A 17482-nucleotide genomic window follows, 5' to 3' on the forward strand; every position below is an offset into this window, starting at 1 on the left:
CAGGCATCCCCCAGCTTTGTACACCCCCCAAAACCCAGCATACACAGACATCCCCCCACATTATAGACCCCACAAATTCCACCAAAGGTATATCCCTGTATTATAGCCCCCCTGATCTCACCACAGGCATCCCCCCGGCATTATAGACCACCACTCTTTGCCCTTTTTCACCTGTAACTTCTCGTTGATGAAGTGAACGAGGGCTGAAGTTGGGGAGCAGTCACATCTGTCCATTAGATGGCGCTCTGCGATCCAGACTGAAGGTCGCGCTGACAACATGTGACGGAGATGAGGACACTCCATTATCTGCTGTTTGTACTGCGCTCCTGCATGCGCAGTGTAAACTGGCAGAAAATGTAACAAAAACATGGACGGTGCCAGACGCTATGGATGAAGAAAAATCTATGTAAAGCGCAATAGGGTCTTATCAGGGTAAAGCAGTGGGGGGAGCTGGGAGTGTGCCCACCTGGGGTGGTTTGTGGGACACAACCGCTATAGTGTTAGTTTCAGGTCCCTGCAGCATCCAAAATTAAATGTAAAGCATTCTCATGGGAATGGATATAATCTGCCAAAATAAAGGCGATCCAGAAGCTGATAGATGAAAAGTGGTTTAATGTCAACGTCTGTCCTGAGGAAGGACGCAATGGATGGCAGAGAAAAGCACACAGATTTCACTGGCACCCCAGGCCACGGGACATATAAATGGCCTGAGGAAGGACGCAATGGATGGCAGAGAAAAGCACACAGATTTCACTGGCACCCCAGCTCACGGGACATATAAATGGCCTGAGGAAGGACGCAATAGATGGCAGAGAAAAGCACATGCGTTTCACTGGCACCCCAGCTCACGGGCCATATAAATGGCCTGAGGAAGGACGCAATGGATGGCAGAGTAAAGCACACGCGTTTCACTGGCACCCCAGGTCACGAGACATATAAATGGCCTGAGGAAGGACGCAATGGATGGCAGAGAAAAGCACACGCGTTTCACTGGCACCCCAGGTCACGGGACATATAAATGGCCTGAGGAAGGACGCAATGGATGGCAGAGAAAAGCACACGCGTTTCACTGGCACCCCAGGTCACGGGACATATAAATGGCCTGAGGAAGGACGCAATGGATGGCAGAGAAAAGCACACGCGTTTCACTGGCACCCCAGGTCACAGGACATATAAATGGCCTGAGGAAGGCCGCAATGGATGGCAGAGAAAAGCACACGCGTTTCACTGGCACCCCAGGTCACGGGACATATAAATGGCCTGAGGAAGGACGCAATGGATGGCAGAGAAAAGCACACGCGTTTCACTGGCACCCCAGGTCACAGGACATATAAATGGCCTGAGGAAGGACGCAATGGATGGCAGAGAAAAGCTCACGCGTTTCACTGGCACCCCAGGTCACGGGACATATAAATGAAGTGGAGGGCTGGATTTGGCCGCAGGACTGGAGTTTGACTCTTCTGTGTGACTACAAAGTCTATAGAGCTGGTCTTTAATGTTGGGGGAGAGCAGCACTCACTAAGAGCGTTTCTGCCCCTGTATTTGTGATTGTGGGGTCTTGGTATCTGGATCCTCACCGATAAAACTTCTGACATGTCTCTATGTGATTATGACCACTCATATAGTGCCACTTAGTTAGTTAACCATGGATACGACTACAAGCGACTAAAGCCTGCTTTATACCTTACGATCCAGTATACGATATCATATGCGATCGTACCCGCCCCCATCATATGTGCAGCATGTTCAATTTGGTGAATGTGCCGCACAAACGATTAACCCCTGTCACACGCACTTACCCGTCCATACGACCTCGATGTGGGCGGCGATTGTCCACTTCCTGGAGTGGGAGGGACGTTCGGCGTCACAGTGACGTCACGCGGCAGCCGACCAATAGAAGCGGAGGGGCTGAGATGAGCGGGACGTAACATCCCACCCACCTCCTTCCTTCCGCATTGCTGGCTGGGAGCCGCAGGACGGAGGTAAGATCTGTTCATCGTTCCCGGGGTGTCACACGCTGCGATGTGCGCTACCCCGGGTACGATGAACAATCTGACATTCAATTCATGAGGAATGAACGATGTGCGTGCGATGAACGTTTTACCGTTCAATCGCACGTAACAGTTACACACTGCAATGTACCTTACAATGCCGGATGTGCGTCACTTACGACGTGACCCCGCCGACACATCGTAAGATACATTGTAGCGTGTAAAGCGGGCTTAACTGTCCCTGTATGAATGTTTGTAACCATGGATAGCTAAGCTGCAATGCCGTGCACATGAGGTAAGAGTTATAGCTAATCAGGAGACCTATACTACATTTTTAATTGGGACGTCGGTCCCCACGTGATATCCCGGCTTTCTGGTGATCTCTGGTAGGTAACTGCCCTTGATATGCTATATTTAGCACTATCTTGTTTTGTTGCTGGCTACCTTTGCACTTATTGGGCTACTGACTACCTAAAGGGCACTTAGCCCTGGAGTTTTCTTCAGATCTCCTGGAGACTTCTTCTCCTCTATCTTCTTCCGGGACACGTGGGGTCTATTCCCCCTCAGCACTGCTTACCCCCTGGTCCTCTATATATATGTTTATGTCTTTGTTACACCCTACAGCATTTATATAATAAAATGTTTCATACATTTCTAACTATGGCTTGTTTGGGTGTTTCTGTTACTGGGCAAATTTAAAGACTCTACTCTCTCTGGTTCTTATGTAATCTGAGTTGTTGGCTGCACTATACGTCAATTTATGTGGTCTTTCAATGTTTTATACATTTTTAATTGGAGGTATTTGCTAATATCAATATTATTACACCTACTACTAATGGGATAGACATTGGGCATGGGACTACACCTTTTAAGGCCCCCATACACATTAGGTTAAAGTCGCCTAAATCCACCAAAATCGGCATCATCTCATTACAGTCCAATGTGTATGAGGACCTACAAACCATTCCTCCAGGAGATGATGCTGGAGAAGGGAAGGATCCGGCCTGTTGGATTTCCAGTGGCCGATCCTTCTCTCTGGAAGATGAGCGCTGTGATTGGGATCTCGGGAGCACCCGGCCGAGCGTTCCTGGGAACCAGAGGAAATTGGGTGGGGACGGCTCTCTAATATGCATGGGGACCTTTTATAGATCAATGTTCTCTATAGGAGGGAAAATGTCTGGCCAAGTTATTCCCTTCCGGCGTGGTCTAAATTCAGAGGCGGCGTACAGGACAGTCATCTATTTGTCAGAGACTAATGCTTGTTTGCTTTCTCCGCAGGTCAGCTCGGATTGTCACAGGCCATCAACAGCTGAGGCTGAGCTGATCCACCGGCTTCCCGTGGGGGGAGTATGTATAAGAGAAATGGCCTTATGGCCAGTGTGACGGTCACCTCCCCGACTCCTGAGGTACGAGCCCATATCTATCGAGGCACATTGATCCCCGTGTGAAACCATTAATACAAGCTTGCAAATGCCGCCAAGCACAAAACTAAAATGATTTATGAGCTGTATTTGTTTTTAAGTGCTGTGAATAATATTGGTTTAATATTAACGCGCTGTATTTATGGCTGTTTACACACATCTCATATACGCATTTATTTCCCTTGAAACGTGGAACATTTCCCATAGTCGCCTCTCAATGTTTTACTGCTTTGTTATTAAGGGAAATCTGAAGTCAGTGGTCGATCTCACTTACTCCATCCAATATTGCTTTACACATGCTACTAACATGTAATGTTTTTTTTCTTCTCATAATGTCTAAAAAAAAAAAAAAATCTGGTTTATCTAATTGCTTCTTGAAGTCGTGAAAATATTATAAGGAGAAAAGGCATTTGGGTAGCTCACATTAATTTCACTGTAAACTGCTATGTGGGGGGGTGCAGAGTGCTATTGTGGGGGGGGGGTGCAGAGTGCTATTGTGGGGGGGTGCAGAGTGCTATTGTGGGGGAGGTGCAGAGTGCTATTGTGGGGGGTGCAGAGTTCAATTGTGGGGGGTGCAGAGTGCTATGTGGGGGGTGCAGAGTGCTATGTGGGGGTGTGCAAAGGGTTATGTGGGGGTGTGCAGAGGGCTATGTGGGGGGGGTGCAGAGTGCTATGTGGGGGGGGTGCAGAGCGCTATGTGGGGGTGTGCAAAGGGTTATGTGGGGGTGTGCAGAGTGCTATGTGGGGGTGTGCAGAGTGCTATGTGGGGGTGTGCAGAGTGCTATGTGGGGGGGTACAGAGTGCTATTGTGGGGGGTGCAGAGTTCAATTGTGGGGGGTGCAGAGTGCTATGTGGGGGGTGCAGAGTGCTATGTGGGGGTGTGCAAAGGGTTATGTGGGGGTGTGCAGAGTGCTATGTGGGGGTGTGCAGAGTGCTATGTGGGGGGGGTGCAGAGTGCTATGTGGGGGGGGTGCAGAGTGCTATGTGGGGGTGTGCAGAGTGCTATGTGGGGGTGTGCAGAGTGCTATGTGGGGGGGGGTGCAGAGTGCTATGTGGGGGGGTGCAGAGTGCTATTGTGGGGAGGGTGCAGAGTGCTATTGTGGGGGGGGTGCAGAGTGCTATTGTGGGGGGGTACAGAGTGCTATTGTGGGGGGGTGCAGAGTGCTATTGTGGGGGAGGTGCAGAGTGCTATTGTGGGGGGTGCAGAGTGCAATTGTGGGGGGTGCAGAGTGCTATGTGGGGGTGTGCAAAGGGTTATGTGGGGGTGTGCAGAGTGCTATGTGGGGGGGGGTGCAGAGTGCTATGTGGGGGGGGGTGCAGAGCGCTATGTGGGGGTGTGCAAAGGGTTATGTGGGGGTGTGCAGAGTGCTATGTGGGGGTGTGCAGAGTGCTATGTGGGGGGGTGCAGAGTGCTATGTGGGGGGGTGCAGAGTGCTATGTGGGGGGGGTGCAGAGTGCTATGTGGGGGGGTGCAGAGTGCTATGTGGGGGGGTGCAGAGTGCTATGTGGGAAGGGGTGCAGAGGGCTATGTGGGGGGCGTGCAGAGTGCTATGTGGGGGGGTGCAGAGGGCTATGTGGGAAGGGGTGCAGAGGGCTATGTGGGAAGGGGTGCAGAGGGCTATGTGGGGGGGGGGTGCAGAGTGCTATGTGGGGGGGTGCAGAGTGCTATGTGGGGGGGTGCAGAGTGCTATGTGGGAAGGGGTGCAGAGGGCTATGTGGGGGGCATGCAGAGTGCTATGTGGGAAGGGGTGCAGAGGGCTATGTGGGAAGGGGTGCAGAGGGCTATGTGGGGGGGGGTGCAGAGGGCTATGTGGGGGGGTGCAGAGGGCTATGTGGGGGGGTGCAGAGGGCTATGTGGGGGGGTGCAGAGGGCTATGTAGTTCTGTTATTTCCAATGCTGGAGTGATGAGAGGTCAGTGCTGGACAGAATACTGACAGCCAATGAGTGTGAAGAGGGCGGAGCTGGATAGTGAGGCTGGCCAGTGAGAGCTCTGACTGTGAGGTTTGGCAGTCAAGAACAGGAAGATTTCATGTTTGGTTGAGCTGCAGGTAAATAACGTGTCTGCAGAGAATAAAGTGATAATTCAAGAGGAATAAAAGTTAGAAGAAAAAAAAATGTAGGGGTGTTTTAGATGACAATACAGCACAGATCAGCTTAAAAAAAAAATTTCAGTTTATGGTTGTACAACTTCTTTAATTGTTTTGAGATTTTTTCAATATTCACCTCCATTGGCAACAGTAGGCTTTTGTACTCGGGAATAATCATTTGGGTTAGGCTACTTTCACACATCAGTTTTTTTTCCATCAGGTACAATCCGGAAAAAAACGGGTTAAACGGATCCGGTACCGCATCCGTTTTATCCCCATAGATTTGCATTGTTACCGGATTGTACCTGATGGCTTTGCGTTGCATCCGTTTTTTCCGGATGCGGCAAAATTAATCAAAGCGGCGGCCGGAGGCAACGTGTCTTGCAACGTTTTTTTGTCCGGCAAAAAAAACGCATCGCGCCGGATCCGGCGCGATACGGCGTATTTTAAAATGAAAGCCTATGGACGCCGGATCCGGCGCAATGCAGTAAAAAATGGATGCGGCTACCGGATCAGTTTTTGTAAACTGCGCATGCACCAAATTAATTAAAAAAGCTGATCCTTCAAAAAAACAGACAAACCGGATGCAAAAATGGATGCAAACCGTATCCACCGGATCCGGTTTTGTACGCATCCAGCATAACGGATCTGTTAAAAACCGGATCCGGTGGATACGGTTTTACATTTTTTTGCCGGATCCTTTGGATCAGGAAAAAAAAGGATTGTGCCTGAATGCAGAAAACTGATGTGTGAAAACACACTCTAAGTTAACTACTACTGTAAAAAAAAAAATGCCAGCAAATGGGAAAAACATCTGTAGGGATGAGATGAGCACCGTAGCCTAAAAGGGTGGTAACACCCTAAGAGAGCTCCATGCAAAGCTCTTGCTCACTGCACCGACATACAGTACTTGCCCAATAAGTACTTTTTTGCCCACAAGCGTTTTATTCGTTCACTGACTACCAACTCCAACATTCAGTATATTAAATGCATCTGTCCGACTGGTGCACTAAGAGGGAATACTGAAATGTAATGTAATTTGACTAATTACCGGTATGTGACCGGTAGCAGTAGTCTCCCTCGATATTTTTGGCAGCATCACAACGCATGATCTAGAATGGTCTGTTTCTCCTGCTTTGTAAGAGGTGATCTCTCCATAATGAAATCGGGCAGCATTAACGTCAATAGAAAATAGCTCCATACAATGTGACGCGTCCCAGAAAGGCCGTGGTGTTCTCCTAGAATTACACAGCGCCGGGGAGTGCTTTATTAATGCCATACAAAGTCAGACTGTTTGATGTCCGCAGTCCATCAAGATAATGTCATTGTTTATTGGCTTTCACTTTAGTCTGTTTGTGACACCACACACGCCGAAGAACTACAAGTTCCAGTAATCGGTGCCAGCCGTGTCATGTAATTGCACAATTCTTATGACTTAATCTGGGAACACATTGACTCAAACACCAAAAAATGAGCGCTGAGATGGAAGCTTGCCAATCTCCCACCCGTGGGGTCCGATACAGCGTCAGTGCTTGATTGGAAGTGCGACCCTCAAATAACCAATGCACGCAAGACCAGATGATTTGTGGATTTGCAGCTTTATTTAATGAAGAATAAAGGGGTTATACGAGGGTCTGCTAAGTCTTTGGCTTTACCCAGAAAGAAATGATATAGGATGATGAAACTTTATTCCACATACTGTCCACTGATGACAACACACTTCTTACATCGTATTCCAAGTTCTGTAAGCCTAGCAAAAAGAAGGATTTCGGTTGTCCCTCAAACCAGGCATCTGCAACAGCCATGGCTTTAGAAATGGTGTGAAATTTGGTACTCTTGAGGTTTGGAAACAGATGATAGTCAGAGGGAGCTAGATCTGGTGAATAAGGTGGGTGGTCACCAGCTGGAAGCCCAGCTCTGCCAGTTTTGTCGTAGTCGCTTGTGCAGTGTGAGCGTTGTTTTGCAGGAACAAGATTCCTTTGGACGCTTGCTGCGCCTTTTGGTCTTCAGAGCTGCCTTCAATTGGTCCAAAAGTTCAGTGTAATACCTTGTATTGATGGTGGAACCCTTTTGAAGGTAGTCCACTAGCAGCACACCCTCCTTATTCCAGAACATAGACGCCATCACCTTAGTGGCTGATTTTTGCCCCCTGAACGTCTTTGGACGAGGAGAACCACTGTGCCTCCACTCTTTGACTGCTCCTTGTTTTCAGAGTCATACAAATAAATCCAAATCTCATCAATAGTGACCGGTCGCTCCAGGAAGTTCTTATCAGTTCGGAAACGCTGACAAATGGACCGGAAAGCTTTCACTCGCTGCTTCTCTGATCTGTTGTCAAACATTTGGGGACCCACTTTGCAGATCGCTTCCTCATGTCCAAATGTTCATGGATAATGACACAAACACGTTCCCGGGAAATCCCCATGATGTCTGCTATTGCTTTAGCTGAAATTGGTGGATTCTCCAGTATGAGGTTGTGCACAGCATCGACGATCTCCGGAACAACAACCACTCTCAGGTGTCCAGGATGTTCCTCATCATTGGGGCTAAAGTGGCCGTTTTAAATTTGGCAACCCAGTTCTTATCTATGGAATATGAAGGGCATTGATCCCCAACATCTGCGACATATCACCATGAATATCCTTCGTGGACTTTACTTGCAGAAACAGGAATTTTATCCCTCCTCTGCTCTCAGTTGCTGTGAATCTCACATTTTGTTTTCCCGAGTGCGTAGAACACTGTTGCCATAAGCGACAAACACAAACATATATTAGACACATAAGGCTTTCATGTGATGTAACATTCGTTACCAAAGAAACAATAAAAAAAAAATCACAAAGCCATAGACTTATCAGCAACCCTCGTAGACACCAGGAGAGGAACCTTCATCTATGAGCAAGAGCAGAGAATAGGTCTGGATGAGTCTCCAGTTTAGGAAAACTCAAACACCTTTATATTGCACTGATAAATGCCTGGCTAATGCCAAGAAGGAGCCGAATTGGGTCTCTCCGCTGAATTTTTATTCCATCTCCGCCTGAGATGGTGGTACAGCAGCGAGCTGAAGTGAGTGGACCCACTGGACCACAGGAAGACCCCAGGCCAACCCTAACATGGGGTAGAGGACCGGGACTTTGGCAGCTGACTCCCAGGACAGGGGCAGACACAGAAGCAGGCAGGACAGAGTCTCAAGTACAGACAGGGAGGACGGACAGGCAGAGTCTCAAGCATAGCCGGGAAGGATGGACAGGCAGAGTCGAAGTACAGGCAGCACTGGGATGGACAGGCAGCATCTAGGTACAGGCAGGACAGGATTGGGACCAGGTGCCAACAGGCTGGATGGGCTCGGAAACCAGGTACGAGACAGGACACGCTGAACCCCAGGAACCAACAGGCTGAACGGGCTGGGAACCAGGGTCGTGTTACAGCCCCTGGGTCTGTTGCTCCACGTTCCCCTTCTGCTTCTCGTTTGCGTCGTTCCAGTCGTTTGGGAACTTCTTAGCTTCCTGAGTCTAAGTCCCAATTTTGAGCTACTGAGCATGCTCACGGACTTAGTCATTTCTGAGGCTAAGTGTGTACTCTGTTCTGAGCATGTCTGCGATGTGGCATTACATGATTGGCCGTGGGTGATGTCACAGATGATGCGGGGAATCACATGGTCCTCGGCATGTGACGTGGCATTACATGATTGGCCGAGGGTGACGTCACTTCTGTCGTTGCTCGTTACTATTGGCCCAGGGTCGTTCCTGTTAATTATCAGCCATCTTGTGGGCGGAGCCAAGTTTATAAAGGGCCCTGGAGCCGCCTCTCGGTGCTCAGTCGTTACATGTGCTTGTGTGGGAGTAGACGCTCCATGCGAGTCTGCATAATATCCCCACTAACAATCTCTATAGTAGTACCGGGTTAGGCAGGGACCTAGTACCGATTCGGGCGTCGTTATACCCGCTTCCCATGCTAGGTAGGAACTTCTCCCCCTTCGCTCCTGTTTACTCTCTGCGGATAGCATAGATAGTTCCCTGGCTCCTTATAGTGCGGTTAGCACATGGGGCTTGGACAGGGACTTGCACTTGAGCCATTTCAGAGAAAGCTATTGCTCTCTGTTATCAGTTGTCATATTACACTTCCTCTATCAGCATAATAGAGGTTAGTTCTTAGGTTTGCCTGTGACCATTAACAGGAGACCTGTGCATTCTCTCCTTACCTAGGAGCATTGTTTATGCTTACTTCTGTGAAGTAACAGAGGTATTTCCTATTCGTATGGGGCAGTCGCCCTAACTTATTTATTTGTCACCACATATTAGTTTATGCTAATACGGTACTCTCTGTGAGTTAAACAGGGTGTGTCGTACTAGTCCTTGTGTTGCTGTGAAGTAACAGGAACAAGTACTACTTCTGTGGTACAGACACCCTTTTCTGCTGTCACTAGCAGCAGTTGCACGGTGGGCCCTGACTGCCTGTTACTCGTAATTAGTTATAATACCAGGCAGCCCCGTCACAGGTCGGGACAGGACAGGACTGGGACCAGGTGCCAACAGGGTGAACGGGCTCGGAAACCAGGTACGGAACCAACAGGCTGAACGAGCTGGGAATCGGGTACAGGCAGGACAGGTGAGACAGGACGGTCAGGAAACAGAACGTGTGACATGACAACTGACTAGACAAAACCAACTGACTTAACTAATGGTGTTGAACAGGCACCTCCCCTAGTGAGAGAATGCCCTAAATACCCAGTGCCTCTCAGCGATAGGCTGAGAGACACTTCCTCTCTTAAAGAGCCAGTGGCGCGCGTGCACACTCCCTAGGAGCTCTCCCGAAGATGCTGTGACAGTCTCCAGGAGGCAGGGTAGGAGAACCCACATGGAAGAGGGACCCGGCTGCGGCAGTGAGTCTGAGCGTGTCCCTGCAAGGAGTGCAGGCACACAGCGTTACAATATCATTACCAGACTTCATCTTAGGTGTCGTGGCCATGGCTGGGCTCCTACACTCGCATCTTTCGCTTCTGATGGGTTTTGGCTTAAAACCCTTTTTTTCCACTTAGAATAGACGCTAGACTATCTTGATTGTTCTCATAGCTGCTGCTGGCTCTCCCTAATTTTGATGCACTCTTCTCCTGTCCTTATTGACGTGGTTGGAAATGTACAAGGTTCGTTAGCTGGAAACTTTTGATACTTCTGACAGTGTAATGAAGGATGTTTCATGGAGGTTACAGCTCCGAGCCAAAGATTGTGGTCAGGTCAGGAGAGCCGGCAAACTGATCATTTTTCCATGGATTCTCAATTTGTTACCTCCTCGTATTTGGCACGATGCAAGCAACAAACCAAAAACTGATGAATATTAAAGACTTGAGCACTGAAAAGGGGTCTACGAGTCAGGCCAAAGACAACAGCCCAGGTCTTCAATTATTACCTACAGCCATTTATTACAGCTCGTTCCAAGGCTGGAGGAGCACAGGTCTTTTATTTAAGTAAAATCAATTGGTGTCTGCGGGAAGGAATATTTTTTTGGAAAGTCAACCAGAGGCTTCATGAGTGAAAATATTATTTTGCAATATGTCATCGGGAGAAACTCCTGATATTATCAGTTTCAACAAGTGGGCCAGCACTATTCCATATACAGCAAGAGCAGCGACCGGAGGAAGCTCCTATCGCTGCTGCTTAACCTTATAAATGCCACCATCAATCTCGATAGTTGATGGTGTGCATAGGATCTCAGGGTGGCGGTGTTTTGTGATGGCAGCCGGGGGACCTGCCGAAGAAGGCCCCATCACCGGCATCTTAATACTCTCATGAGGTCCAACCCGTGAACATCATTTTTGCTACATACTAAAATTCTGTAGCACAGCAATATATAGATCAAACTAGTTCAAGTCCCCAAAGGGGACTAAAAAAGAAAGTAAAAACAAAAAAAAAAGTTTTAAAAAATATATAAAATACAGAAGTTTGATTCTTTCACTTTTCCTAGTTTGAAAATAAAGGAAAAAAACAATTGTACAAGTCTGACATGTCAAAATAATAAAAAGGACTAAACGTCTACAGCTGCAAAGAGGAAAAAAAATCCAGAAATGTTTTTCAGCTGTCGCACCTCACTAATAAAATGCAATAAAAAGTGATCAAAACGTAGTCACCCTCTAAAGGTACCAATAATAACATTGGGATGTCAGTGTCACGCTAAGTACGGGGAAGTACCAATTGAACGGCGAAAGGGAGGGGAAACCCTGTGTCTAGGGAAAGGGAAGACTGATCCTACCGCTGGGCCCTGGGGTCCCTCACCACCCTAAATAGGTAAAGCACCTATGTGCCAAGCCGGATAACTGACCCTAGATATCCCTAGTGCTGGGTCCTAAATAGGGAACAGATGGGATGAGCTTTTCATCAACCCCACTAAACACTATAGAAGACACAAGGAGGACACACAGGTGGAAAAGCATGAACTACTTATCCACAGATGACACCAGTAGAAGTTCAGCAAGGTTTTCATCAACGATACCACAGAGGAGTACAAGCCACCTGCTTGCAACCAAGGCATGAATGAACTGAAAATATCACCAGCACCAGTCCAAGGAAGGAAAGGGTTTATAAGCACCAAGATAATACTGATGATCAGCAGTTGAATGGAAGGTGAGCTCCTGCTGGGTCCAAAAGGGGGAGAGATGAATCGAGCAGGAAAGCTGCTTATACCAATGAATACTGACAGCAGGAACAATAGAAAATCGGGGAGCATTCTTCGCACCCAAACATTGTGACCTTCTATGGTCAGAAGCCACATGACTGTGTGTCACCTGTGACAGTCAGGCACAGAAGTAAAGACCGGCCATCAGAGACTCCGAATGGATCCCGCACCAGGACAGTGTGAATCGGATTTCTCCTAATTTTTGCGGTAAAGATTTCGGAGCTGATCCCGGAGAGGTATAGTAGCTTACACAATTTCGGTGTTACTTCACGTTACCTAAGAAACATAACATTAGGCTCAAGACATGAGATTATTTTGGAACGTTACTTGAAGATGTCTTGCAAAATCCCCCCCCCCTCCCCATCTTGGACACAAAACTTTCACTATTGACTCTGACTATGCCTCCCTTTCAATACCGAGAAAAGCGTCTAAAAGATGAATGTGCTATTGACACATATAAAGTTGTGTAAATCTGCTCTGTATTTACCAGTAGCCACAAGCCGGGGCCATTTACAATGCATTACTTTACTGGCATGTGACCCTGTGATGCCAGGTTACGGATCTATATATGCTTTGTAAGGTTTCAGTCATCTCTGCCTGGTACATATCATTTGGGTAATTTCTTCAGACTGTATATTTAATCACCTTTCTGTCTCCCGGTGTCATGTACAGAGCCTTCTTTTTTTTTTTTTTCAGGGCAGTCCGTCTACAAATTAATGTTGCATGACTGTGTAAAGGCTTCGATTTACATTCCTGGCCACAGCCGACCTATAAGAGTTTCACGTTGCTGACCAGCGGTGCGATTTACCAAGTGTCCTAATGTAAATTCCAGTAAATTTGATGGCTTATGATGCAGACGTTCCCAGTGTGGAAAAGCCTTTGGGAAAACTTATTTATAAAGAAAGCAAATGTGGTACTGAGTCAGACATCAACCGTCCACGTCCATTATAGGAATATCCCATCAGTGCAAGAAACACTAAATCCTCATCAATGATCCTCCAAATAATTTTAGCTATTTATTAGTGTTAGAAATGTTCTTTTCAGCCATTTCATAGTTAAATCTGTGTCTGAGAAATCTGACCACATTCATGGCCATTATTTAACATCTTTGCAAGCTTTCTTCTTTTTAAGCATACACCTAAGGGGGGCTTTACACGTTGCGACTTCGCTTCCGAAATATCGTCGGGGTCACGTCGTTAGTGACGCACATCCGACGCCGGTAGCGACTTCGCAACGTGTACATTTTATGTGCGATGATAAACGATCGCAAAAGCGTTGAAAATCGGTGATCTGTGTAGCGTCGTTCATTTCCATAATGTCGGGTCAAGCGCAGGTACGATGTTGTTCCTCGTTCCTGCAGCTCCACACATCGCTGTGTGTAAACCCGCAGGAGCGACAAACATCTCCTTACCTGCATACCGCCGGCAATGCGGAACGGAGAAGGTGGGTGGGATGTTATGTCCCTTTCATCTTCGCCCCTCCGCTTCTATTGGCCGGCCGATTAGTGACGTTGCTGTGACGCCGAACGCACCTCCCCCTTGAAGAAGGGATAGTTCGGCAGTCCCAGCGACGTCGCCAAGCAGGTATGTGCTTGTGAAGCTGCCGTAGCGATAATGTTCGCTACGGCAGCAATCAGCACATATCGCATGTGTGACGGGGGCAGGTACTATCGCGCTGGACATCGCTAGCCGATGCTAGCGATGTCGCAACGTGTAAAGCCCCCTTAGAGCGACATTGGCCAAATTCTCCGATGCTGACAGTGTAATGTGTATGGAGGCCTCCTGACTTTCCCGACAGATGATGCAGCACGTTGCATTTCTGACGGCTGATTCTTCTCTTCACTGGCAGACAAGCTCTTTGATAGCAAACACTGGAACACATGACCGAGACGTGCGTTCCTCTCTATAGACTACTCTGGTGAGATAACTATCGTCCAGACTCGGTCCAATATAGTTCGATGTTTTTGGAATCGGTCACGATAAAAAATGTGTAGAACATTTTGTAGTGTTATGGTATGCTGTCCTGCAGAGCCAGTGGGCAGAGCGTTTTGCAGGATGAGTTCTGGGAGGTGATCTCGCATATGCTTCTTGTTCCCAGTGATTGCTCTGCTTCATTAGGGAGCTTGTTAGCTCAGGGCGCCACCAGTCATACTTCCTGATTACAGTTGTGCTGTTGGCTCCCGTGGTGCTAAGTGTTCTGGTCATGGTCTCTTGACTCTGGACTGTTGTTTACCCGTCTCTTCCCATCCTCACCTGTTTCTGTTGTGACTTCCCGGCTTCTGACCTCGCACTTCCTCGTGACCACATCCCCGCCTGCTCCCTGTTGGCTCCTATTGTGCTCAGTGTTCAGATCTTGGTCTCTTGACTCCGAACTGTGGTTGATACGTCTTTTCCCATCCTCCCCTGTTTCTGTTGTGACTTCCCGGCTTCTGACCTCTGACTTCCTCCTGACTACGTCCCCGCCTGCTCCCTGTTGGCTCCCGTTGTGCTCAGTGTTCAGATCTTGGTCTCTTGACTCCGAACTGTGGTTGATCCGTCTCTTCCCATCCTCCCCTGTTTCTGTTGTGACTTCCCGGCTTCTGACCTCTGACTCCTGACCATGTCACAGCCTGCTACCTGTATTTTGTACGTACTCTCCTGGAACCCAGACCTTCGGCTTGTATCCTAACCTTGTCTCTGTCTACCTCCCTGAGTACTGTCATGGCCTTCTGGTCTATGATCTCGGCCTGTCTGACTGCCTCTCCATTTAATGCATGCAAGTAGTGTCTAGCGCCACCTAGTGACAGACATCATAGAATCACTGACAAAAGACGGTTTGTCAGACCTGTTTTCATGGAACCTGTGTGTACAAGCTTTTACTGTAATAAAATAGATCTGCAAATGACGTGATGGACTGGACACCCTTGGACGCGTCCTGCATAATCAACTATAAATACCTATAGCTCCGGCCCCTGGGATCTGCTATTTGTAACTTTAATTATATGCTTTTCGGAGAAACCTGATGGTCTTTTAAGTCTTTTCTGAAAACTGAACTTTAACCATACGTCCTTCCAACTGTAGGTAATGGGAAAATAATGCGACAATTTAACAAATGGAATAAAGTATTGGGAGAAGAACGTGTAATTGTGGTTGTGCATTTACTAAGGAAAGAATATCTGAAAGCAATGCATTAACCCTTTATAGGAATCAGTACCTACATTACCATTAGTATCACTATAGCAAGTGAAGTATAATGATGACTTCCTATGTATTCTTTGCCTTTTTACTATGTAACGTTCCTTTTTTTTTTAGGGGAGCAGCAGCTCGGACTCTTTGGATGGACATAGTTCCGACTACGCCAATAAGAGCTATGATGCTGTGGTGTTCGATGTATTGAAAGTGACTCCTGAGGAGTTTGCAGTAAGTATTGAATTATTTATTTATGGTTCATATTATGTTATATGTTATATATGTATTGAAAGTGACTCCTGATGTTATATATAATTGGTGGAGAAAGGTTGAACTAGATGTGTAACTATGTTAGTTGATGGTTGGAACAAATACCTTGTATTGTGCTTTCTGGTTTTCTAGTAGTGGGGGTCCCTCATTTGGGATTTTCCTCAATTACCTGTCATGCTTAGTATGGGGGAATACCAAGCGAAAGGGGTGGGGACAGGGAAACCCAGTCTCTAGTGAAGAGGGAACATGGCGACCCCTGGTAAAACCTACCGCTTGCCCCTGGCTTCCCTGACGTTTTTTAGATAGGTTCCGCACCTATACGCCGATCAGGATACCTAGGCCCTGGCTGACCATGAAATAGGCTCTAGGTAGTGAACGGAGGGGATGAGCACTAGTCAACCCCACTAAGACCTAAAGAACACACAGGGGAACGCAAGCGGACAACTTATCTGCAAGATGACTTTGGGAGTATAACAACAGCGTACAACAAGGTGTTATGACAGGAGATTTCAGCCGACTGCTCGCAATCTGGACAGCACTATATCAAAAGTATATATATGCGAAATTTTAACCCCGTGCGTTCCAATTTACTAATTACAGTATTTTTCGCTTTATAAGACGCACTTTTCCTCCCAAAAGTTTGGGAGGAAAATGGGGGGTGCTTCTTATAATCCAAATATAGCGGTACCTGGGGGTCCTGTCTGTGCGGCGATCGGTCGGCCGGGTGCCTGTGGCTGCATGCAAGCTGCCTGGTACCTGTGCTTGCGTGCGGTGCCAGCCAGGAACTCGTAGCTGTGTGCGGGCGGCAGCCGGGTGCTGTGTGCGGGCGGCAGCCGGGTGCTGTGTGCGGGCGGCAGCCGGGTGCTGTGTGCGGGCGGCAGCCGGGTGCTGTGTGCGGGCGGCAGCCGGGTGCTGTGTGCGGGCGGCAGCCGGGTGCTGTGTGCGGGCGGCAGCCGGGTGCTGTGTGCGGGCGGCAGCCGGGTGCTGTGTGCGGGCGGCAGCCGGGTGCTGTGTGCGGGCGGCAGCCGGGTGCTGTGTGCCGGCGGCAGCCGGGTGCTGTGTGCGGGCGGCAGCCGGGTGCTGTGTGTGGCCCGCACGCAAGCACAGGTACCCGGCCGCTTGTACGCAGGGTGGGCGGGCAGCCTGCTGGCTGCCATTCTGTGCGTGCGGGGCGGGCGGCTGTGCAGCAAGTTACCTAGTTTGTCCGCAGTCCCAGTTTCAAATGCTGGCACCGGGAGCAGGCGCGTGCGCAGATGGAGCTCTTGGATGAGAGCTTCATCTGCGCACGCGCTGCTCCGGAAATCAGCGCGTGCGCAGATGGAGCCCTTGGATGAGAGCTCCATCTGCGCATGCGCCGCTCCAGGCGGCATGATTTGAACCGGGCCCGCGGTCACTGGGACACTCACTGCACCGGCCTGCTGCACGACTCACCCGCCGCCGCTGCTGCTGGACCCTGCTACCACTGACCCCCTGTGCCTGCCAGCACAACCTCTGCCTCCTGTGATCCCGCTTCACCACTGCTGCCCACCTCCGGTAAGAGAACACCGGAGTATAAGACGGACCCCATTTTTCTTTTTTTTACCTTTTTTTATGTCTAAGTTTGGGGTGCGTCTTATAATCTGGTGCGTCTTATAAAGCGAAAAATACGGTAATTTTGCCCCTATCTACATAATGGGGAAAAAGTGAAATGAAAAGTGTTTGGGGCTAATCGTGCGTTCCAATTTACCAATCAATTTTGTTCCTATCTACCAATTTAAATAAACAATTTAATTACATTTCTATCTATTAGTTTTGTGGTTTTTGTGTGCAGAACACATGTGTGTGTATATATATATATATATATATATATATATATATATATGTATGTATGTATGTATAT

General features: G+C 48.3%; 1 protein-coding gene across 8 annotated transcripts in view; it reads left to right on the top strand.

The window, feature by feature from the left end:
* Positions 1 to 17482, top strand: part of RALGPS1 (Ral GEF with PH domain and SH3 binding motif 1) — a 531171-nt gene that overhangs the window by 123694 nt on the left and 389995 nt on the right. For all 8 annotated transcript variants that reach the window (XM_075324643.1, XM_075324647.1, XM_075324648.1 and 5 more), the window contains 2 exons: positions 3270 to 3397; positions 15457 to 15564. In XM_075324643.1, coding sequence (XP_075180758.1) covers positions 3341 to 3397; positions 15457 to 15564 — 165 coding nt within the window. In that variant the 5' untranslated portion in view covers positions 3270 to 3340. The remainder of the gene's footprint in view (positions 1 to 3269; positions 3398 to 15456; positions 15565 to 17482) is intronic.

This window comes from Anomaloglossus baeobatrachus, chromosome 9 (assembly GCF_048569485.1).
Source record: "Anomaloglossus baeobatrachus isolate aAnoBae1 chromosome 9, aAnoBae1.hap1, whole genome shotgun sequence".
Lineage (NCBI taxonomy): Eukaryota > Metazoa > Chordata > Amphibia > Anura > Aromobatidae > Anomaloglossus > Anomaloglossus baeobatrachus.